General features: G+C 39.4%; 1 protein-coding gene and 1 pseudogene across 1 annotated transcript; both read right to left on the bottom strand.

The window, feature by feature from the left end:
- Positions 1–447: 447 nt before the first annotated feature.
- LOC140512406 (bromodomain-containing protein 9-like) lies at positions 448–2,983 on the bottom strand. The gene is given in 4 exon segments (XM_072621527.1): positions 448–548; positions 969–1,696; positions 1,698–2,019; positions 2,158–2,983. Coding segments are annotated over 4 exon segments (1,977 nt in total).
- Positions 2,984–11,225: 8,242 nt separating this feature from the next.
- On the bottom strand, positions 11,226–12,942 carry LOC140511737 (eukaryotic translation initiation factor 3 subunit D pseudogene; annotated as a pseudogene).
- Between the last annotated feature and the right edge of the window lie 13,004 nt (positions 12,943–25,946).

Raw genomic sequence — 25,946 nt, 5'->3', positions numbered from 1 at the left:
TCTTACCCCCGCGGAACAGATCCCTCCCGTGGACCTTCCAGTCCAGCCTGGGCTCCGAATCTGTCAAAGTCCGTCTCCCACTGGATTCTACACCTCCAAAGTCTGGTCAGACTCTCCCCCCAGATATAATCAGAGGAGTTTTTCCAGGAGCTGAGGTGAGTCCTTGCTTTCACTCCGCCATCTTGGCTCCGCCCCCCAATGTTCTGTAAATATTAACAGTCATCCAGTAAACATATCAAGAATAAAAAAGTATTGTCACATAAATGCTGAAACTTAATATTTCATTAAAAAATGCAGGAAAATGTATGTTCTTCCGGTATAGTGTCTGTCACTTCTTTCCTATGCATACAGGTTAATAAGACAATAGGATGTGAATTCCCTTAACTTCAAGTATACCATTTATTAGCAGAGGGGAAGTGACAATGCCACCCACCCACAAAACAGGTTTCAAGTTATTCCCTTTAGGTTTCCAAATGCCTTGTGAGGACAAGGGCAGGCGTGCATAGAAGGTTTAGAAACTTCATTTTTCAGATCCAAAATAACATAGACTGTTTTAAAATAGAGAATGCGAGAATAAAAAATTCTGAAATTGTGTCATCTGTACCACTTCTTGAAGACTTTTGCTTCTCTTGAGGAAAGGAACAGAATGGTACAACAGTACTGACTGGAGACAACTTTTAGGACAGAAATTATGATGCTCAGAAACTGATCAAACATACCTTTATAAACCTGGCTATAGAACATGCCATTTATATCTTCACTGTCCAAGATTCATCTATTACACCATATACAAAACTGCTGTATGTGGTGTGTTGACATGATATCATGGAGACAATTTCCCCTTTCCCCATGGCAGTATAATACAGCTACTTTCCTCAGTCCAAAGAGGATAAAGTGGAAGTCTTTGTCCCTTGACAAAAATTTTTTAAAAGTAGCAACGCAATTATTTAAAAAAGCAAAACACACACCCCTCAAAAATCCATATCCATCAGATTGATTATTAGTAGAGGTTGCAGGTTCTGGAGACTGAAGGAATTCATAAGAGTCGTGAACCATGTCTTGTTGTTCTCCAACACTAAGATGAGAAGGGCTTCCCAGGTGATGCTGGTATCTTTCTGAAGTGTTAGAAAGAGAGCTGAGGTTGGAAGACGACCTAGAGCCCACCCTATCTGTCTGGGCTTCATGAAGATCTTGCAAGAGTTTAGTTGTTTCATCTAAGTTTAAATGGTTATCATCATAGTCAAGCTCCTTCTTCACTTTCCCCAGTAAACTGAGCATGGAAATGTCAAGTGAGACATCAGAATATGACTTCATGGACATAAAGTCCAATACAGAGGTGTTATTTTCTCCAACTGAATCACCAATCATCATTTGTTTGGAGGAATCTGGACAGGTAGGGTGCAATTTGTGCTCATCCATTATAACAGGTAGGATCTTAATTTCATCTGGTGGCTTCATTGGAATATTCCTCCCCTGCTTCAGTTGGTAAATGGTTTTGGAATGATCTCTACCTGTGATCTGACCTAGTAGATCATCCACTATTTTCTTACTGTAACTCCCAGAGTCTTTCATAAACTTCTGTAGGCTTAAGGCACAGTGTATACCAGTTTCATCTCCATAGGCTGAATACAACAGTTCCATTTTACCTGATTTTAGGTCACTGAATACTGAAATATTTTGCATTGAAAGTGCTACCTGAACTTGTAAGAAATGTAACTTTGTTTCTTCTTTCATCTTTGAATCCTAAAATGGTAAAATCAAGGAGCAATTTGCTTGAGAGGGAACTCAAGTCCAATGGATGAGTCTGTTCATCTTCTGCCTCAGGATCTGACAGGTTGACCACACTGTACAGTAAAGCCTCATCTCCATTCTTTTCTAGGTAGCCCATATTGCTGTTTAGGAGGTATCTGTTAATCCTGTCCCGGGCTTTGTTGGCAGCATGTTCCACCAAGGCTAACACGTGTTCTGTTGTACTGTCTGTCAGGCTGCAAGCACTTCTTTCTGGCTCAAATGTGCAGCAAGGGAGGCTGTGGAGTCTCCCTCTCTGGAGATTTTTAAGAAAATGGTGGGCAGGTATCTTTTTGGGATGGTTTGAATACAGTCCTGCCTGGAGGAATGGGGCTGAGCTAGATGGTCTCTCAAGCTCCCTGTCAGCTCTAATAACTTCTTTCCTTGGCTTTTTGGATTTCTTGGTTGTTTCTACTCGGACAGGAACAACTTGAGGGACAGGTTCCTCAACAGCTGTATCTTCATTGCCCAAAAGAGCTGCCTGTTTGCTCATCATCTTAAAGGCTGTGTGGAGTAGCTTCTTGGCTAATTTGTAGTATACAGTGTCTGGCCTGTTGTAAGTCATTGCATTATCACACATCAGTTTGAAATCTGCCTTAAACTCTGTGATTGATTTGTACTCATTAGCTAAAATTTTGTCTTTCATTGTACCAAAGTCCATGGGATGTTTTATTATTATGGAATATCCAGGAGCAATTGCATCCATGGCAGGAAAAGCAAAAGACCCATGAGGATTTTTGCTTTTCAGTTGTTGAAGAAAATGCTCTAGCAATTGCTGGATAGGGGAGCTCTCATTTTCAGCTGCTTGAGTTCTGGATGCTCTGGTTGTTCTATCTGGTGGCAGTGCAACTTCCACCTTCTTTCCTGGATCAAATTCATCAGTCTCCCCCTCAGTGTCACAATGTTCCTTTTCTCACTTCCTCTTCTTCTCCTTCTTTATTTTCCTCCTTTCCTCATCATCAAGGAGCTTTTCTTTTTCCTTTTCAGACTTCTTTTTCTTTTCTTTATGACATTCTCGTTCATGATCTGATCTGTCATCATAATAACTGGAATCGTGTCTTGATCCTGAGAGCTCAGTAACTTCACTTCCTCCAACTTTAAGGACTAGTTTCAATGACTTCTCCAAGGGTTTGTCTACATAATTGCTGTACAATGATTGCCACTTGGTCTTATGCTTCTTGTGCTTCTTCCTCATGGCAGGGAGGCCACAACAGGTGAGGGGGGCTGACATGCCCCTTGAAGTTCCTCCCACAGCACTTGGGAGAGGTAAGGAGAAGTGGTGACCTTCCTCTGATTTTTGGATGTAGAAGCTGAAAGGTTCTGTGTGATCCTGACTGTAGTTCCTCTGTATTTGAATTCTTTCTAGCTCTTGCCATATTTTATCCTTGACCTGATAATCCTGGAATTTGGAAACAATATTCATTAGTGTTTCCAATTTGGGATCTCTTTCAGGAGATAATTGGTGAAATCTTTTAATGACTATTTTTCCCTCTAGATCTAGGACTTCTGGGCAGTTTTCCTGGATGATTTCTTGGAAGATACTGTCTAGGATCTTTTTTTTCATGGCTTTCATCGCTTAGATTTTCCCATTTGGATCTATTTTCTTGGTCAGTTATTTTTCCAATGATACATTTTACATTTTCTTCTATTTTTTAATCATTTAGATTTTGTTTGACTGATTCTTGATGCCTCATAGAGTCATTAGTTTCTATTTGTCCAATTCAAAATTTTGATGAATTGTTTTCTTCAGTTAGCTTTTGTACTTCCTTTTTAGAAGAGTTATTTTCTCCAGTTAGGTTTTGTATCTCCTAATCCATTTGTCCAAGTTGACATTTTAAGCAGCTGTTTGTATTTTTAAAATCACTGGTCAATTTTTTTCTACCACTTTAATTTGACTTTTAAAATCCTTCTTGAGTTCTTCCAAGAATGCTTTTTGGGCTTGAGACCAGCTTGCATTCCTTTTTGAGGTTTCAGATTTAAGTACAGCATCAATGCTGTCTTCTTCTGAATTAGTATTTTTTTCTTCCCTGTCCTAAAATAAGATACTATGATCTTTGGTTTTCTAATCTGCTCCTTTGTCATGGTTATTGACTTTCTTCTGGTTTTTAAAGTAGATCTCTGCTTCTGGAACACAGAAGGCTCTGTCCCATATTTCTTGTGCTGGAAGCTAGGGTTCTGGTTACTGGCTTTGTGTTCTATGGTCTCTGGTTCTTTCTACTAGAAGCAATATAATGCTGCAGCTTATCTGGTGCTGAGCTGGCTGGTGTGTGCTAAGCTCAAGGTCTGGTGAAGTCTGAGTTTCCCTGGGGTTACACTTAAACTCACAGCATCAGGTGTGCGGAAGGGGTGATCTGGCTGTTGGAGGCTTCTCCTCTGCTATCGTTGCATGAACCCCAACTGCGTTGGTGTCTTTGAAATTCCTCTGGCTATGCTAAGGCATGCCTCGGGTCCTGATGTTGGCACTTACCAGCTCCACCTTTCTTGGGTTCAGGATCTCCTGTTGGTCTGGTCAGGTTGGGCCTGTTGGGATGCTTCCAGCCGTGCATGGGTCCCCTTCAGACACAGCAAGAGGACCCCTTCCCAGTAGTCTTCATAGCCTCTGAGCTAAAAGACTGTTTACTCCCTCTGCTGGTTCCACTATTCAAGGATTTTTCCTGGGGTAATATTTTCTGAATTTTTCAAGGTTGATCAGGGACAGTGAAAGCACACACAGTTTATTCTGCCATCTTGGCTCCCAGAAGGTCAAGTAGGTGACTTTTGAATATTTAGTCTGTAGCCTGACAGCCCCAGGAGAAACTGCTGTAGCTGCCATGGGTCCCATGCTTCTCTCTCACCTAGTTCTGCAGGACTCCCATCCTGTGTTGAGTGGTGTGGGAATTGGAACTGCTGCTGGAGATTCAACCTCCTCCCCACCCCACCCCACCTCCATTCCTGTCCTGCTCTGCTGTGGCCTTATCTGTGCTGGTACCTCCTATGTACTCTGAGCTCACCCATACCAGTGTAATAGACCCTTCCCCTCGATATTTTGGCCTGTTATGGGTTGAATATCTGCAACACCCTGTCTCCTACTAGATTGTGCCACTCTAAAATTCATTCAGATTCTCTCTATAGAGGTGTCTATAGGAATCTGTGGATGAGCACAGGTAAGTCCTGTTTTCACTCTGCCATCTTGATTCTGCCCCCTTTCTCATTCTTTAAAGTATGTCTTTGGTGATTCTATTGGTTTTGGATGAAATCTATGTGGAAATTTTAGTGTCATCCTAATTTTTTTTACCCTATGGATACAGGCTAGACAAGAACATAACTATCCCTCTAACTGTTTAGGCTTCTTCTTATTTTTGTAAAAAAGGTTCTGTAGTTGAATTGACATATGTTCTGTGTGTGTATTTTGAGATTAATTCTCAAATACTTAATAAGTTTTATTATCTCAAATGCAATTTTTCATCCTATCTATTCCTCCTGGGATTTGTTAGTGATGTACACAAGGACTGGTAATTTGTTGGATATATTTGATACATTGATACTTCACTGAGGGGATTTCATTCAATTCAGTTCAATTCTCTGTCATTTATCAGGCACTTGTCATGTGTCAGACACTGCTTGGCATTAGCAAAAAACACAATAGTCTTGGTCCTTAAGAAATTTATATTCTCCTGTGTGAAAGCACCATATAAACAAATAAGTAAATACACAGTAGAGTGATAGGTCTCTGACCTGAACTTCCATTGGTACAGGGAATTTCCAGGTGAAAAAACTCTCTCGACCAATGGAGTTCTATACTTTTTCTCCAACCAGGTTATTTCCAGCTCAAAGTATATGGCCCTATGATCCTAAAATGATCATAATAATAACATCTACCTCATAGGGTTGTTATGAGGATAAAATGAAGGAACATAGCATAAAGTTGTATGCAATTAGAATTAGAGTTCTAAGTATTGTCATTCTTATTATCAATGTTAATCATCTTTATTATTATTTCACTCAATTGGACTCCATCCATATCATTTCAATCTCATGCTCTTTATACTTCACCCTATGGGTCAAGTAGGGTACAAACACCAGACTCATGATTTCGTTGGTATAAGTGACTCATGTGTAAGGAAATTCCTTGTACCAATGCATGTTGACAACTTCTCCACCATTTATAGCTTGGGAGAGTTGCTTAGAACATGGAGTAGTAGAGATTTGCTAGAGGTCACAGAGTGAGTATGCATCAGAGGCAAAATTAGAAATCAGATCTTCCCAGCTAGGTCTCAATTCATTATACCACTGTTCCAAATATAAAATATACACAAAAATTATTAAGGAGGGTTTTCTACCACCTAGCAAAATCAGGAAAGGTGCTTGGAAAGAGATGGCATTTAATCTGAGTCTAGAAGGCAGCAAGGTATATGAAGTGGTAGAGGTGAGATCAGTGTGCATTCTAGTCATGGGAATCAACCTCATGCAAAAGCAAAGAAATAGGAGTATGCTGTATATGGATAACAGTAAGCTGCACAGTTTGAAAGATATGCAAAATGTGTGAGGGAGGGGAATGTATAGTCAGACTGGAAAGACAGGTTCTATTCATGTTGTCTCAATTAAAATTTTCATTAACTTTTGGGGATTTTCTCAGTATATCATTATATCATGTACAATAGAGATAATTGTGCTTAATAATTGCTTATACTTATTTCAGTTTTCTGATTTTCCCATTCTAGTTATCATCTCTGGTCCTCTGTCAAATTATATTACAGACAGTGGCAATGCTTTCTTTACCTCTAATTTTACTTGGTAAGCTTTCAGTGTTTCTCCATTATAATATGCTGATTCCTGGTTATAGACAGCTTTCTTTCAGCATATTAAGGAAAGGTTCTTTTGTTCTATTACTTTTTAGTCATTATGGCATAACTGAATTCTTTTTTCTATATGTGTCTATTGATAAACTCATGAAATTTGGTGAGTTTTATTATTGATACTTTTTTTAATGATTAGGAAAAGGAAATGGACCTGTGATTTCATTCATATAGAGAATTCCCAGATAAGGAAATTCTCTCTGCCATTGTGGCTCTCCAACTTACAATTTCAAAATGTGATAGCTTAAGTGATTTGCTCGAGATCAAACAGCTAGTAAGTGTTAGAAGCAAGACTTGAAGTTAGGTTTTCTCCCTTTTTTCTCTCCTTCCTTACTACTTTTTTCAGTCCCTCTTTTTCCTCACTATATCCTTTCTTCCTTCTTTCCTTCCTTCCTTCCTTGGCAGTTGTGGTTAAGTGAGTTGCCCGGAGTCACATATCTACCAAATATCTGAGGCTAGATGTGAACTTCAGGTCATCCTGACTCCAGGGCAGATGCTCTATCCACAGCACAACATAACTGCCTCCAAAACCTAAGATTTCTTGATTCCATGCTGCCTTTGATACTATTTTTTATGTTAATGACTTTCCTGGTGTTGAACTTATCATGAATTCTAGCATAAATTCAACCTGGTCAGAGTGAGGAACTATTTGAATATATTTTTGTAACTTATTGGCTAATATTTTGTATGTAACATTTTGAATCATATTCCTTAGTAATATTGACCAATAGTTTTCTTTCTTGACTTTACCTCTCCCTATTTTAAATATCAGTTGCTCCATAGAAGGAGGATGGAAGGTGTTTTTTTTTTTTATTTGTTTATTAATTGCATAGCTTGGGAGGTATTTGTTCTATAAATGTTAGAAAGAATTCATTCATAAATATATGTGAACCATACTTACTTTTTTTCTATCCTAATTTTATTTAAGCATTGATTGAGGGGCAGAGCAGATGCATATACTCTGACACTTCCTACATAGCCCACAAAATACCCGTAAAAAGGATTGTCAACAAAGTCTAGAACAGCAGAAGCCATAGAACAACAGAGTGAAAGAGCTTTCCAGCCAAAGGTAACCCAGAAGGCTGACAGGAAAGGTCTGTCTCACTGGACACTGAGCTGAGCAGAGTACAAGCCTGGCCACCAGGCACTGGGAGGAACAGGACCTGAATAGACCTCCAGCCAGAGTTCCTAGCAGGGAAGGTCCCAGATACCTCAACCCACAAGCAACAAAGAAAGCTCCAAAGGTCAGTGGGGGTGCGCTTTCCCAGCTGGGCAAGAGGGAAGGGGAGTTTCTCCAGCAATTGCCCCAGATGATGGCAGAGTCACGGCAGCAGACTGTAGGCAGTTATGGAGGCTGGGAAGAAACCTGAATCCATTCTTCAGGCAACTCAGCTTAAAACCTCTGGAAGTAGGGAGCAGCTGATCTAAACCTCAGCCCTGAGTGATGGTCCCACCCCGACCCAAAGCCCAAGGGAACCTAGCAGCTGAGCAGAATCTATTGACAAAGGATTCAGAAGTCAAGTAACTGGCTGGAAAAATGCCCAAAAAAGAGAAAAAAATAAGACCATAGGAGGTTACTTTCTTGGTGAACAGGTGTCTCCTTCCATCCTTTCAGATGAGGAAGAACAAGGCTTACTGTCACAGGAAGTTAAGACCCCTGCCTCCAGAGCCTCCAAAGTGAACTTGAATTGGACTCAGGCAATAAAAGAGCTTGAAAAATGAGTTAGTAGCCTGTTAAAGGAGAATAAAAAAATGCTGAGGAAAATAACACCTTTAAAAAGAGGCTAATTCAATTGGGAAAAGGGGTCCAAAAAGCCAATGAGGAGAAAGAGACATTAAGAAACAGAATTAGCCAAATGGAGGAGAAGGTTCAAAAGCTCACTGAACAAAACAGTTCTCTAAAAGAGAGAATTGAGTTCAAGGAAATGGATGATTGATATAAACCAAGCAGTTAGAAAACAAAACAAAAAGTTTAAAAAAATAGAAGATAATGTGAAACATCTCTTTGGAAAAACAATTGATGTGGAAAATATATCCAGGAGAGACAATTTAAAAATTATGGGACCACCTGAAAGCCATGATGAAGAAAAGAACCTAGACATTATCTTCCACTAAATTATCAAGGAAAATTGTCCTGATATTCTAGAAGCAGAGGGCAAAATAAATATTGAAAGAATCCACCAATCACTTCCTGAAAGAGACCTGAAAAGAGAAAACTCCTAGGAATATTGTGGCCAAATTTCAAAGTTCCCAGGTCAAGGAGAAAATACTGCAAGCAGCTAGAAAGGAAAAAAAAATCGAGTATTGTGGAAATACAATCAGGATAACACAGGATCTGGCAGCTTCAACACTAAGGGATCAAAGAGCTTGGAATAGAATATTCCAGAAGTCAAAGGAACTGGGATTAAAACCAAGAATCACCTACCCAACAAAACTGAGTATAATACTTCAAGGGAATAAATGGTCATTCAGTAATATAGAGGACTTTCAAGCATTCATGTTGAAAAGACCAGAACTGTGTAGAAAACTTGACTTTCAAACACAAGAATCAAGGGAAGCTTGAAAAGATAAACAGGAAAGTGAAATCACAAAAGACTTTCTAAAGCTGAACTGTTTACATTCCTACATGGAAAGAAAATATTTATAACTCTTGAGACTTTTCTCAGTATTTAGGTAGGTGCAGGGATTGTACACACACACACACACACACACACACACACACACACACACACACACATAGACAGAGAGTACAGGCTGTGTTGACTCAGAAGAGATGATATCTGCAAGAAAGAGATATAAAATAAAAATTAGGGGATGAGGGAGGAAAATACTGGGAGGAGAAAGGGAGAAATGGAATGGGGCAGACTATAACTCCTAAAAGAAATAAAGAAAATTCTTGTTCAATGGAGGAGAAAAGGGAGAAAAGGAGAGGGGGAAAGGGAAGCTATTCTCATCTCATATGGCTTAAGGAGGGAATAACATGCTCACTAAATTGATAGGAAAATCTATCTTATACTTCAGGAAAGTAGGAGAGGAGGCGATAAGTGAGGTGAGGGCAATGAGAGAAGGGAGGGCAAATGGGAGAAGGGAGTAACTAGAAATAAATACTTTTGGGAAGGGACAAGGTCAAATGAGGAAATAAAAAATAAGGGGGGACAGAGAAGAATAGAGGGCAATTAGTATTACATGACATGATTTTTATGCAAGTCTTTTGCAAAATGACACATATATAGATAGTATTGAATTGCTTGGCTTCTCAGTGGGGTTGGGTAGGGAAGGAGGGAGGGAAAGAAGGTGGAATTCAAAGTATTAGAAACGAATGTTGAGAATTATTGTTGCGTATAACTGGGAAATAGGAAACACAGGTAATGGGGTATGGAAATTTATCTTGCTCTACAAGAAAAGAGAGAAGATGGGGATAAGGGAAGGGTAGGGTGTGATAGAAGGCAAGACTTATTGAGGGAAGGGGTAATCAGAATGTAAGGTATTAGGGATTGGGGGAAGGGGAGAGATGGAGAGAAAAAATGGATATGTTACAAAGTGATGTAAAAGCAATTAGTATTAAAACAATTGACTGAATTAAAAAAAATTTGGAACCTCTTCAATCAAATACTCTAAAGTGGTACCAAAAATGCCCAAAGTTGGCATCAAAGGAACCCAAAGCCTATTTTTACTCAAAATCTTAAATTCACTAAGTTGACAAGCATTTATTAAATGCTTACTATGTGTCAGATACTGAAAAAGACAAATATAAGTAAAAATATAAGTCTCTGAACACAAGGAACTTACCTTATAATGGGGAAAACAATATATAGATAATATATGAAAGGGAGCTAAAACTGGGAGGGAGAAAAGAACCTACATAAGGGCATAGTGAAATCCCAAGGGTCAGGAGTCAAGCCAGAAGTGAAGGAGTGAGCATGGCTGTTCTGGGCATTTCCTCAAAATGGAGGTTCCAATAGGAATTCACCAATTGCAGTGGCGGCAGAGCTTGAAACAGCTTATGAGAGCTTATGATTAAATTTTTTGAGCATTTACACCTTGGAAATAGGAAAATCAGGGCTTTTTGACAAGTGTATAAAATTAAGAAAATAATAAATAAAATGCCAAACTTAAAAAAAAAAAAAAGCATTGATTGATTTACTTTGAGATCAGGTCATTTGGATTCTCCCTTTCTAGATTTTGCTTATCTGAGCTTTGTATATTTTTGTTTTTAATTATTTTTCATCTGATTCGTTACACTTTTAATTTTTTTGGCACATGGTATTTTTGATAATATGTTTTTATATATTATCACCATCATCACATATTATTCACTGTTCATTCATGGTGAATTCATTTCCTTAAATTTATATATATATATTTATACATATATGTATGCATATATGTGTATATATGCATGTTATTCATCAGCTTAATATACTTTGTTGTCAGTTTTGTTCATTTCTTTAATCTTTAGAATTTTACTTTTCTTTAACATTTCTACTTTTGTGCTTATTTAGGAAAGAATGATTCATTAATTTTTCTAACTTTATTAATTACGTTTGGTTCATAGGTATTTTTTCTTTTTTCTTCAATTAGGCTTCTCTTTTATTTCACCCATTAAACCTCAGTTTGTGGGGACAAGGCCAATCCCGATGGTATCCTCCGATCCCTTCCGGGCAGAAGAGGGAAGATGTGCAGGGTTGTGTGCAGCCCACTCACGCTTCTTCCTCTTCCTCCTCCTCCTGCTCGTCTTCATTATTATCGTCCTCGTCTGAGTTGAAGTTGCCATTAGGCAGGCTGTAGACGAGGATCAGCTGTTTGTTGGGGTCCTTGAGGATCAGGTACTTGCCCAGTTTCATGCAGAAGTCGATCACACAGAGCAGGATGCCCCAGGCGTTCTCCACACTCAGGTTGATCTGGTTGGCAAACTCATGGGGCTTGAACTGCTGGGTGCCCAGGATGACGTGACGACCCAAATCTTTGACTTGGTAGCGGGACACGTACCTGAGCTTGAGGTAGTCAGATCCCACCAGCAGGGTGCAGCAGGTCCAGCACGCCAGCTTGTAGCTGTTGTTCTTCAGCTCTATGGTGATCACACTCCCCTGCTGAGAGTCCAGCTTCTGTCGCCAGTCCACACCATTGCAGTGCCTGGTATCCCACTCATTGAGGGTCTTGATGTTGATCAAGGACACCTCTCCATTGGCGCCTGTCATCACGCCATCATGCTCACAGAAGACAATGAGGTCAATGTCATCACCGAGCTTCCACCTGTAGTACCGGTATGCCACCGAGGCAATCTCATTCTTGTCCATGTCATCCTCCACAAAGGGATATCTTTCCTTTCCCAATCTCAGGCACTGCTTGGGAAAAATTGTGATTGATGTAGGTTGCCTCCATGGCAAGGTTCCGGAGTGAGTTGTAGGAGTTGCCTTCATCCTCAGGGGGCTCATTGACAGTTTCACTCACAGTCAGGAGGTCAAAGTCTGAGTTGTCCCTTTTGTCAAAGAAGAGTTTGGACCCAACCCTCTGTACGACAATATCCCAGGAATAGACGGAGTGTGTGCAGTACATCAGCATGGCCAGGATGGAATCCATGGCCAACACGTTGCCCTGAGTCTTTGCCAGCTTGCAGATGACGGGGTCATCTGTTGTGGGGATGGTGTGGAAAATGTGCTTGATGCTAGGCGGAGGCTTCTCATTCCTCGTGGTGATCTGGTCAAAGGCTTTGTCACAATATTCCAGGGCGCCACAGCACTCGATGTCCTGCAACTGACACCTCCAAGTAATGCATCTTCGTTAACTGAGGAAAATCCATTTCTTCTTTCACCTCCCAGTCACTCCTCACCTCGAGGGAAGAATCCCCGGGTTTCTGGGATTTTGAGTCCCATTTCTGCCTTACTCCAAACTACTTCTGAAACTTGTTTTGCAGACGTATGCAGTCTCTCTCTTTTTGTTTTGCACTCTTGGGCAAGGTCTGCAGGCTGAATTGCAACATGTTCCAACGGTCCTTGTCCCTCCAAAGACTCCGCTGGGCAAACCTCATCCTATTCCTGTGGTAAGCCGTCTTCTGGGCCCAGGATGTGTTTACAAGTTGGAAACTGGTCTCATCCTCCTCAGGGAAATAAACATATTGACTTCCACCCCCAAACTGGGAGGAATACTTTTTCGTGTACCTCTTATCCTGGTAGGTGGCCCCTGTCCAGTCTGCAACCTTTCCCAGCAGATTTCCTTTACTGAAGGGATGATAGGGCATGTCCCAAAATTGTTCAGGGACTGCACAGGGACCCCATCCAGAGTGGTTGTCCTGGATCACAGGAGTCATGAATTTTGCCATCTTTAAAAACCTGATCAGGCCGCAGCCAGTCCTGATGGAGACAGATGGTTCCAGGCGCAGTACTGGTGCCCACTCTCCAGGGGCTGACCGGTTCATTGGTATTCTGGTGATTTGTTAATATGAAGTTTTATTATTTTATTTCATAAATTATAAAATTTATAATTTATAATTTATTAAAAATTATATTATTTTATTATTTAAAGGGCTGTTTTATTTTTATCCCATAAATTTAGCAATTATGCCTTACAGTAACCATTTCCCTTAATATGAATATTATTTATATATTTTATTTGACCTATTCACTAATTAGGATATTATTCTTTATTTGTCTTTTTCATATGTTTCTCTTTTCTTACAATTATTATTACCTTTTTAGAGGGGCAGAGCCAAGATGGCAGAACAGAAACACAGATCAGTAGAAGTTCTTCCTCTATAGTGCATAAAATACCCGTTAAAAATGACTCTAAACAAATTCTAGAACTTCAGAAGCCACAAAATGACAGAGTGAAAGAGATTTCCAGTCCAAGCAAACTGGAAGGCTGACAGGAAAGGTCTATCACACCAGGCTCAGAGTGGAGTGCAGCTCACAGAGTACAGCCCAGCCTTGGCCACACTGCACAGACAGGAGTGGAGCAGGCTTCAGGTTGAGGAATCACAGGCAGCAGACTCCATTCCCAGATTTCTCAACCCACAAATGCCAAAGATAGTTTCAATGGTCAGTGATAAAGCTCTTTCGCCTGGGTGAGAAGGGAGCAGGACCCTGCCCCAGCCCCTACACCAGGTGATGGCAGCATCCATTTTTGGAGCCCTCAGCCTAAAGACTCTGGGGGAATTGAGCTGATTATCTGGATCTCAGACTTGAGTGACTATCTTGGGGTGAGGAAGAGCACTGGCATGCCCTGGTAGAGGTTTTGGAGAGGGAATTCTACTCGCATCCTGGGCAGAAAAGTTTTTGGTTGCTCCCAGACAAGAGTGCAGGCCAGGAGAGGAGCAAACTCCTCTTCCTTGATTGTGCCACCTTAAAGGAAATGAGAACTCATAAATCCCCAGAATATACCCTCCACTGGACAAAGAACTCAAAAGTCAAGTGACTAGCTGGAAAAATGCCCCCAAAAGGGAAAAAATAAGATTATAGAAGGTTACTTTCTTGGTGAACAGGTATTTTCTTCCATTCTTTTGACTGAGGAAGAATAATGCATACCATCAGAGGAAGACATAAAAATCAAGACTTCTGCATCCAAAACCTCCAAAAAATATGCAGTGGTATCAAGCCATGGGAGAACTCAAAAAGGATTTTGAAAATCAAGTAATAGAGTTAGAGAAAAAATTGGGAAGAGAAATGAGGGCAATGTAAGAAAATCATGAAAACGAGTAAACAACCTGCTAAAGGAGACCCGAAAAAAATGCTGAAGAAAATAATACTTTTAAAAATAGATTAACCCAAATGGAAAAAGAGGTTCAAAAAGTCAATGAGGAGGAGAATGCTTTAAAAAGCAGAATTAGTGAAATGAAAAAGGAGATTCAAAAGCTGACTGAAGAAAATAGTTATTTTAAAAATTAGAATGGAGCCAATGGAAGCTAATGATTTTATGAGAAGCCAAGAAATTACAAAACAAAACCAAAAGAATGAAAAAATAGAAGACTATGTGAAATATCTCATTGGACAAACAACTGACCTGGAAAATAAATCCAGGAGAGACTATTTAAAAATTATGGGAGTACCTGAAAGCCACAATTAAAAAAAGAGCCTAAGCATCATCTTTCATGAAATTATCAAGAAAAACATCCCTGATATTCTAGAACCAGAGGGCAAAATAAATATTGAAAGAATCCACTGATCACCTCCTGAAAGAGATCCCAAAATGAAAATTCCTAGGAATATTGTAGCCAAATCCCAGAGTTCCTAAGTCAAGGAGAAAATATTGCAAGCAACTAGAAAGAAACAATTTGAGTACTATGGAAATACAAGCAGGATAACACAAGATCTAGCAGCTTCTACATTAAGAAACTGAAGAGCTTGGAATATGATATTCCAGAAGTCAAAGGAACTAGAATTAAAACCAAGAATCACCTATCCAGCAAAACTGAGTGTAATATTTCAGGAGAAAAATGGTCACTCAATAAAATAGAGGACTTTCAAGCATTCTTGATGAAAAGACCAGAGCTGAATAGCAAATTTGACTTTCAAACACAAGAATCAAGAAAAGCATGAAAAGGTAAACAGGAAAGAAAAGTCATAAGGGACTTACTAAAGTTGAACTGTTTATATTCCTACATGAAAAGATATTTGTAACTCTTGAAACTTTTCTCAGTATTTGGGTAGTTGGAGGGATTATACATCTATCTATCTATCTATCTATCTATCTATCTATCTATCTATCTATCTATCTATCCATCTATGTCTATATGTTTATATATATGGAGGGCACAGGACAAGTTTAATAGGAAGGGATGATACCTAAAAAAATAAAATTAAGGGGTGTGGGAGAAATATATTGTCAAATGTCAATTTGAAGTCAAAGGCAGAAATGGAATGGGGCAAATTATCACTCATAAAAGAGGCAAGAAGAAGCTTTTTCAATGGAAGGGAAAAGGTGGAAGGTGAGAGGGAAAAAGTGAAAATTATTATCATCATATTTGGCTTAAGGAGGGAATAACATGCACACTCAATTTGGTATGAAAATCTATCTTAACACTACAGGGAAGTAGAGGAAAAGAACATAAGTGAGGTCTGTGTGGAGATGATAGAGTGAAGGGCAAATGGGAGGAGGGAGTAGTTAGAAGTAAACACTTTTGGGGAGGGAGAAAGTCAAAAGAGAGAATAGAATAAATGGGAGGCAGGATAGGATGGAGGGATATATAGTTAGTCTTTCCCAACATGACTGTTATGGAAGTCTTTTGCATGACTGCATATGTATGACCTGTATTGAATTGCTTACCTTCTCAGTGGGGATAGGAGGGAAGAAGGGGGAGAAGTTGGAACTCAAAGTTTTAAGAACAAATGTTGAGAATTGTTTTTGCATGCAACCGGGAAACGAGAAATATTGATAATAGAGTATAGAAATCTATCTTGTCCTACAAGAAAAGAGAGAAGATGGGGATAATGGAAAGGAGGGGTGTGATGGAAGGGAGGGCAGATTGGGTGCAGGGGTCATCATAATGCATGGTGTCTTGGGCTGGGGGGAGGGGAGAGATGGGGAGATAATTGGGAACTCAAAGTCTTGTGGAAATGAATGCTGAAAACTAAAAATAAATAAATAAAAGTTTCCAAAAAAACTAATTAGTTTTGCCTTTTTTACATAAAGTTATCACTTCTTGTACTCATTTCAATTTTCTGAACTAATTTCCCTAGAATGACATTTTTCTTTTGTAATTTTAGTATTATTATTATATTATCTATGGCATTTTAGATATGATGCAATTTCCCTCACTTTGTCTCTTGATCATTTCTACTTTTATTCATGACTTCTTTCATATCTTTATTAAAGCTTAATAAGTTTTGTTTCAACCTCTCATTGTAAATCTACATGAATCTTCATGTTTTAAATTTATTGTGTAATAAGTTTGCTTTTTGCCAGCCTCTTTCATTTTATCAGTGAGTTTAATTTTCACAGTTATAATTGTTACATCTTTTTCCTTTCATCAGATAATTTTATTATATATGTTTCCTTTTTAAAAACCAGTATTTGGCAATATTAATTTGATTTAATTTTATTTCTTCTTATTATTATAAGCAGCAGCATCAATATCAGCATCATGATAATCACCATTAAATCCTAATTTCCTTTCTTTTTTCTTCTCTCCAAATGAAGAGCCAAATCACTGGGTCTTGTCCTGTCCCTGCCTTCATTCTTTTCATACTCATTGCTAAAAATATCTGTAGTTTGATATACTTGAAATAATTCCATATTACCTAACCCTCTCCTCTTAATTAGTGATCCCTCTTGACCTTCCTTATCCTATTCCAGTATGCTTTCTATTTTATTATCTTTAGATTTAAATAGTCTAAAAAATGAAATATTCCTTTTCTAGACCCATATAATAATGAGGTTCATACCTTTATCTATGATATTTTAATTCCAAGAAATAATATATTTTCCCCTTTTCCTCTAGTTTCTTCTCCAGCAAATTGATTTTTTTCTATATATGTCCAAGAACCTTACTATCTTTTGACCTTCTTCATATGAAGAGGAATTGATATTTGTCCTCTTCAATCATATATACTATTGTAAACCTATGCAAATGTGTTTATCTTTCACTTTTGTCTTCTATTTCATATATATATATATATATATAATTTCAAAGATTTTGCTCAATTTTATTTTTCTATAAAAGAATATATGGAACAAATCTGTTCAAAACATTTTATGGACATAAAGAAAATAAAATAATTAAAAGTAAATAAAAATAATTATATCCACTATTGGGAGCATGAAACAGTAATCTATAATAGTTTACCATGAATAAATGCGTAGGTAAAAAAAAGTAACAAATAAAATATATAGATCCAAACGGAATCTAAGTATTGACATGCTAATAATTAGATAAAAGAAGAAATCATACAAGCAATAAGCAATTTTTTCTTAAGAGAGTGAGAACAGCAAGACAACAATATTTATGGGATGCAGCTAAAGCAATCCTTAGAGGAAAATTTATAACTGAAGACATATATTAATGAAATAGAAAACCCTTAAAATAAACTGATCTTACAACTTATAAATTGATAAAATAACCACCCCAAACAAGGAAAAAATATGAAATCTTTAGAAGTTAGACAGGACATTGATTATACTAAAAAAGGAAAAGACTCTAAGCTAGCTCATAATGAACAGAGAATAAATACAAAGACTTATCAAAAAATCTGATATCCCAATGGATGCCATAACACTGGGTATTCCCTCCAATAATTCAGGTCATAACTCATCCATCCCTACCTATACTCTGTGATTATCATAGAAGGTCTGTAATTTTGCAACAGACAGTCAACTCCCATTTTTTTGACACTCCAGAAAATCAAATGACAGCTGATGACAGCACAAATGGTGCACCTCTTCTCTTGCCATCAAACCAACCAGTGTTCTTTCTAATCAGGCATATAGTACATATACCCATGGACAACATGGTGAAGGGGCCTCAGAAATTATCTAGTCCAACCTCCTCATCTAATAATCATGGAAATCAGGTTCCAGCAAGTTTGCATGACTTTTCTAATGTTGTGCATGTGGATATAATGGTTGGAATTTGAACCATAGTTCTCTGATTTAAAATTCAGAATTCTTTCTACTATACCACACTACTTCTCTAATTTCTTGGATGGCAGACTTCATATCACTTCTTTCTAATTTGAAGAATTACTATGGAGGGCAGAGGAGTAGGACTTGTTAAATAAGCACCAGAGATAAAATAATCCAGTTTTCAGATGAAATCACTATTTACTTAGAATAATCTAATGATTTAGCAAAGAAATTAAGTGTTAATTAATATCTGGAATAAAACTTTAGTCAGAAAATGATTACTTTTTCTATTTAATATGAACAAAAATGAGGAGGAAATATTAGGAATGTTTATAAAGTATCTGTGCATTAACCTATCAAGACACTACTAGAACTTGTATTACTACATAAGAATTTATATGACTATTAATGACTTTTTATAAAAAAAAAGGTCTATATAATTGGAGAGATATACATTATTCATAGTTAGGTTAAACCAATACAGGATGGCTCAAAAGTCTTAGTACAGTTTTAAGCTACTAAAACTTAATATTAAAATGTTACTATTAAATTTCAAGGATTTATTCAGATATCTTTTACCTTTCCCTTTCTTCCCCTCCTAAAACACTCCAAATGGAATCCATCTTCCCTTCGTTATTTCTATTTTTTTTATTCAGCTTCTTCAATACTCTTAAAAGATACTCAGGTTCTGGAGACAATTATTTCTTATATTAAAATAGTTAACTATGAGGTAGAGTAAAAACATAGGTCTTTCTAGTTGATCAGATAATAGAAGTTTATCTTTTTAAGATTACTTGAACATATCTACATATCTATATCTATATAGATAGATATATTTCAAAGTTTCTAGTGAGAGCTATTCTTTTAATCACAAATGTATAAAAACCCTCTATTCTATTAATTTTTTTTCTCATCTGCAGGATTCTCAGCTTTGCAGGTTATAATTCTTGCTTGTGGGACTATAGCTATTAACTTTGAAATAGTCATCCCTTAACATTCATGGGTTTCACGTGGGTGATTCACAGGTTGGCCATTGATAATTAAATGGGAATTTTTGGAGATTTTTGGCATACTGTGGAAAATCACAGATGATATGCACATGTAAAGAATTTTTTTATTAGTAAATCAAATGCATAAAAACTGTATGTTATTAATCTGTATTCCAGGATCTCTTTTTATTTATGGGAGTAACTGCAAAGTCTTATGTTATTCTGACTGTTCCTCGATACTTGAACTGCTTCTTTTTGGATTACAGCTCTACATTTTTTTTTGACATAGGAACTCTAGATTTTGTCATTTCTGGACCTTTTGTTTTAAGCATTCCTGTTAAGAGGTGATTGGTGTACTTTTTAAATTGTCGCATTGTCCACTTGTTCTAATAGATTTGGGCAGTTTTCATTGATAATTTCTGGAAATGGAGCATCCAAGATATTTTAAAATCATGGTTTTCAGGAAATCCAGTGATTCTTAAAACAAACAACTTTCAAAAGAAAAAAAATCAAGTGACCAACAATCATGAAAAAGCTTCTGCCTCACTAATAACATTACAAATGCAAATTAATGCAATTTTGAATGTTCAAATACCCTCCAAATTTAGGGGTTTCTTAGAGTTTCCCTCTAAATTTAGATTTGCAGACTAGTTGTTTTGGACTGCAGAGATCTCATGTGTTTTGATTTTGTTACTTTCTTTGTTCTGCTCTACTTCTTGTTACATCATTGGATCTTCTCATTCTGTTTCCTCTATTGTTTTTCCTCCCTCAGGATGTCCAATAAGTTACAAAGAATTTCCAGTTTTAGATCCAATGTGTATGTTTATCATTAGGATCTCAAATTTCCTTTCTAATTTTTTTCTTTATTTTATCCAGGCCTTCTAGTCACCCCCAGGGCTCTTGTGGTCTTTTAATGTCTTTTTCTAAGTTCCAATCTTTTAAGAATTATTCTCTTTTTTATGGAGTTTCCTCTTGGCATTCTCTTAGCCCAAAGTGTTCCTTCACTGTATGAAGAGATTTTGTTTGCTTGCTAATTTTTTATAGCTCTCTGCTGGCTTTTTCTGTGACTATTTCTTTGCAGGAATTTCTTTCCTTTTATTTCATTTAAAAATATATATTTTAATTGGTGGGTTTCTGGGTGTTTGGAGGTGATGAAGGGGATCTCACACAATCTCTCATTTAGCCGTCTTGCCAGAAGTCTGGAACTCATTTGAAAGAGTAACTCTCATACTAAAAATTTCAAATTAAAAACGAAAAAAAATAATGAAAATCATGACATTTAATTTTCAGTGTCATTCTCTCTACATAAATTTAAATGATGGAACAAAGAAAGGGAGTCCTTAGAGCCTAAAACTGAAGAGTCTCTCCAACACTAACTTTTAAGTTCACTATGCAATTCTTTATTTGATAATTATTCAATTCTTTAAAACATGATAATTATTTTTCCTCTTTCAAAAAGTTGAAATATCTTTTAGATATTCACAAGTATTTCCTCTCAAAAAAGGATAAAGAATTCTATTGGGAGACTGTACCCATAGCAGTAGGTGCCCAACAGTCTTCATAAACTATAAAGAGGAATCTGACAAATCCTCTTTAAGTAAAGAGGATCATAGACTGGATTGCACTTAGTTTTAGAAGAATTCAATTATATTTTCTTTGACAATATGTTAGTATAGTAGATATTCTTCTGACCTTGTAGTTAGGAAGATTTAAGTTCAAATTTGGTGTTTGACATTGTATATGACCCCTAAATCATTTAGCATTTCAGCTTCAGTTTCATCATCAATAAAATGCAGGTAATTATATGAATATTAATGTCAATAATAACAATTAAGTACCTACATCTACAAGGTTGTTGTAGGGTACAATGAGATTATATAAGTAAACTGTTTTTCAAACCTTTCACTTCTCCTCCTCTTCCTCTTCTTGTAGCAAAAGAAAAAAGGTGAACTACATCTTAAAGATTATAAAAATATAGTTATTTGTTCGTCAATTAAAATCATTTAAAAGAAATGTCAGCAAACAGCTTTCTTCAAACCTTAGAAAATTAGACTTACCCTCTTAATGTTTTTACATTTTCCTAAGAGAAAAAAACATTTTGAGGGCAAGAACAACCCTTCCCCTCTTTTCTCCCTGAGATTCCCCAGTGACTGGAATTATGGACTGCAACGAGGAGTCACCTAATAAATTGTTATTGATTGGATTAGACTGAATTGGGATATTGGGGGTTCTAAAACTAGGAGTTCCTCTGTGGGTTTGAGCTGAAGGATTTTTTTTAATGACGTTAACAATCTTTTTTTTTTTTTTTTTAGAAAATTTAAACACATCTAGGTCAATTCTTGCAAACATCACGCAGTTATTTCTTGCTCCTGCCTTTACGAAATGACTTGTGCTCAGTTCCATTGAGTTGTTCAACACTCTCTTGTTCTTGAAGGGAGAGAGGGAAGAGGCAGATAGATGTAAAAGGGAACAGGATACAAAAATGCTCAGGGCATCCTGTGTGGCTGAGGTGTGGTGACAAGGTCTCTCCAGATTGCTTCCAGAAGGTTAGGAGATCCGGAGGGAACACAGAGCGGGATGCTTCTTCCCCAAAGTGCCTTGCCCACTCGTTATCCAGTGAGGGGCTGATTTTCCCTCCAGTTTGAAAAGGGGAACAAAATACCGGAGTTTGATGGAGGGGGGGATCATTTTAGTCAATTTTTTAGAGAATCTTAACAGAAGGTGGCTGTTGCTCTGAGTCTAGATCTGTTCCATCCTTGCAAATATACCTACACATAAACACCCCACCCCCACCCCCCTGCACACACCCAGAGGGGATCAGGAAACTTTCAGCAGAGGAGGCCTTCTGAATGTTCTGAACCGAGGTTGGTGCCCTTCCACGCATTTGTTTCCCCCAGTCTTTAGGTACACGTCACACGTGACTCTCAGGGCCCTTAACCCCTTGATGTTGTCTTGCTGCCTTCCTGCCAGTAGCTGCTGCTGCTGGCCGATCGAGGCAGCTCGGAGATGAGATGGAGAGTGGAGATCAATCTTGACCTCCTAAGGAGATGGCCGTGCCTCTCCCACTCATTCCCCAGTGACACAAGCCGCAGCAGCTACATCAACCCAAGCACCTTTGTATAATCCCTGGATGTGCTCCCCAGCCTTCCACGACCAACCTTCCCCCATACCCCCTTACTCCAAGCAGAGCTGAGCTTAAGCAGACATGGGTGTGCGTGTTGGGGGGGGGGAAGCAGTGTGTGGGTGGGGGCGTAGGCACGGGGGCTGGGGGTGGGGGTTGTTGATTAATCACTCTAGGGTGGCAGAGGTGGAGCCCGTGGGTGGTTGGCGGGAGGCTCTTGCCTAGTCCCGGTTCTAGAGCTTTGCGTTGCTCGCGGAGTGTGTGCGCGTGTCCGTGTGCGTGCGTATGTGTGCGTGTGTGTGTGCGCGCGTGTGCTGGCGCGCGCGTGCGCGCGTGTGAATGTGCTTCTCTATGTGTGTGTATGTGAGTGTGTGCGTGTGTGTGTATGTGTGTGTGTGAGTGTGTCTGTCTACAGGTAGCAGTGGCAGTGGCGGCGGCAGCAGGGAGCTGGAACGGGTGGAGGAAGTCCGCTAACTGCAGCAGCCCCAGCAGCCACCAGTAGCAGCAGCAGCATCCTCAGCATCCTCAGCATCCTCAGCATCCCCAGCAGCCTCAGCATCTCCGGCTCCTGCCGCTGTCTTTCAGCGGGCGACTGCTCACTTTGCCGACGCTGCCTGCCAGAGCTCCTGGCAAAGCCTCATTCCAGCCTCCACCAATCTCTCTCCAACTCGCCCAACGCCTCCTCCTGCGCGTGGAAAGCGGTGGCCAGTCTCAAGTGGGGAGGGAGCAAGGGGGGTTGCGAGTTTGGCTTGCTTTGGTTTCGCCCCCCCCTTCCACCGCCCCCACTCTGCTGGGGGAATCCTGTCTCCGGCAGCAGGTCTCTGCTCGGATCCGAGGTGCTTGCCAAGTTTTCCTCCCCTCCCCTTCGGTTTCCAGTGGCCAGCGACAATCTGTGGTCCTTTCCCGCTCCGGATCTCTATACAGATCGCAGCTCCCTAGCCCCAGCTCTCTCCTTCCCCAGCTCTCTCTGTGTGTATGTCTCTCTCTCTCTCTCTCTCTGTCTGTCCGTCTGTCGGTCCGCCTCGGTATTTATTGACCAACCGCACAAACGTTCCCGTCCCCCTCAACGTGCCCACGGGCAGCTTGTTCGATTCGCTGTCTTGGGATCCAGAATGGCTCGGAGCTAATGGAGAACGAGGAGGACAGTGTTAATATCAGGCTTTGGCATCCGTTGTCAAGGGAAAGGGGCCCGAAGAATGGTCTAAGAGGCGGCCCTCCTTCAGCTCCCCGTTAAGCAGCACCAAGTACGAGGTGCAGGGAGGCTGCGGACCAGGGGCGCACGGGGCTGGTGGAGTGGCAAGGTAAGGCACCCCTTTCCTCCCTCTCCTGGGCACCGATGGTCTCCTTCAGCTGCCTAGAACTTCTCTCTCTCTTGCTCTTCGCCTTCCTTGTCTTCTCCCGGTCACCACCAATCTGCCCTTTCTCCCGGATTCTGGAGGGGTTATTATTTTGAGAAGGGGGGACGAAACCAATCAGTCGGAGTTACTCTTTACTTTGATTTCCCCCTCCATTATGTTTCCTTATTTAAGGGGTTATGGAAAGGTTTTGGGGAAAATATTCTTTCCTTGCTTCCTGGATAACTTTATATTTTAGGCACTTTTCTCTCCCTCCTCACCCTTTACTGCATTTAACTTTAATGAACATGATAGTTTCCTTAAAACTGTAACTAATTAAACACAGAAGGCTTTATTTACAATTCTTTAAAACTAGGGATTACATTTCTCTGGGCATGGCTAGGTAGCAGAAAATCAGATTTTCTGTGAGTACAGCAAATTTATTTCATTGGGAAGTTATTTAAGGAAGAGTTCTCAGTGATGGAACTGAATCAAGGGCTTACAAAAAAGTAATAAGACTTCTCTTTTCTTTATTTTTAAAGTCCATCATGCTGCAAATAAAAATCGTTTTTGCAAAGCCTCTTCTGGTGACATGTTTTCTGAACCTGAAGTCATTCCAGGAGGTTAGGGACTTCACCTTCTTATCCACTGACTCACACCTCTCCCAGCCCATCTTTCCACCCCCACTTCCTTTGGTGCTTCTCTATCATCTTTGCCTTGGCAGTTGGCAAATTACATGTTCTTCGTGTGGTCCCTCATTGGTTTGTCTTGATCAGCCTTGTTCTCATCTCAGTCTCTCCCTGTGTCTCTATCTTCCTGTCTCACTGTCTCTGTCTGTTTTTATTTTAATGTCTACCTTTGTCTTTCTGCCTTCATTTCTCAGAACCTCTCTCCCTCTTCCTGTTTCTCTTTCTGTCTGTTTTTGTCTCTGTTTGTCTCTGTTTTTCTGACTCTCTCCGTCTCTCAATGTATTAAATTATCTCCATAACTCAGCTCAGTCCCTTCCTCTTCCTGTCTCCATCCTTCTCCCCAAACGGCTCTCCTCTTCCCCCTCCTTCCCCATCTCTGCCCATTCCCTCAATACACACCTTTAGTTGATTGACCCTTTCCTCAGCATGAGGGAAGAGGAGAGCTTTGTCTGGGAATGTGAAAGAGAAAAAGGAAGGTGGCTGAGGAGGATGAGGATGCTCTAGCAGCCTCCTTTGACAAGGAGCCAAGAGCTGGTGTTTGTCTGATTGAGCAGAGACGACACTGTGTTTATGTGGGAGAAGAGGTGATTAAATGGGTTAGAATAGAGGGGAGGGAGAGAGAGTGAGGGGGAAAAAGAAAAGAGAGTCGGAGTGTGTGAGCTTGCTGGAGCCCCCACCACTTCCTACGTGCAGAAAGACAGTTATCTATTGTACATTTCAGCTCTGTATATGGGGGGGGGGGGGAACTAAAGTCAAGTATTGCTCAGGAAAACCAGAGAAGAAGCAACAAAATCAAAAGAAAAATGTGTGCTATTAGAGTAAAGAAAATTAACTGGAGAAATGTTTAGATTGAGCCGGACGGAGGAAACAATGCAGCTTCCAGAATAAAATTCTCCTCTGCACCGCAGCCTACTTCTTGCCTTGTAATAAGCTGCATCCAGCCTGAGCTGGGCATTCTGGCCAATTCTTGTTTCCCTTCTGCTCTCTGCTCCATCTCCCTTCAATCTGACAGGCAGAAGAAAGTTAGTCTGCAACCCTGAACATTTGCTGTGGGAAGGATTCCCATTTCCGCCTGGCCCAAAGAAAGATTACACTCCCTAGAAGCCTTGTTATGAGCATTGGAGGCATTATTAAGCAATGAATGAAGCTCCTTAGGCACTAGCAGGTAATCCAAACATTTAAAATATTCTGTCCTGGCTCCTGCCTGCCTCAGCAGAATGCCTTGTGGTCTTGTGGGTGATGATGAAAAGGCACCTGCGGTGAATTCAAAATCATTTAGGCTGTGATTTTGAATTGGAAATCATTCATTCGGGATGGGGTGACGTCTTCAGTGTTTTAAAGGTAGAGACGTGTTCCAGGGTTTGGGGCTGCTGTTCTTAAGGCCTTGACGTTCTTCAAACATAAGCCACACTTACAAGGGCCCCATACTCTTTTTATACTTCCAGTTCATGAATGACACCAAAGACTTTTGGGAAATAAGCATCCATTTATCTGACTGTAGATTACACTGCATTTTAGGGATTTCTAATACTCTTTCTTTCCTTCTTTGTATACTAAAAATATAGCATACTGAATCTCACAAAAATGAAATGAGTTGTCTTACCGGGAAAGTAAATTATTGCCTCTTACTCTATTTC

This window comes from Notamacropus eugenii, chromosome 6 (genome assembly GCF_028372415.1).
Source record: "Notamacropus eugenii isolate mMacEug1 chromosome 6, mMacEug1.pri_v2, whole genome shotgun sequence".
Lineage (NCBI taxonomy): Eukaryota > Metazoa > Chordata > Mammalia > Diprotodontia > Macropodidae > Notamacropus > Notamacropus eugenii.
This window is presented reverse-complemented; position numbering and strand designations above follow the sequence as displayed.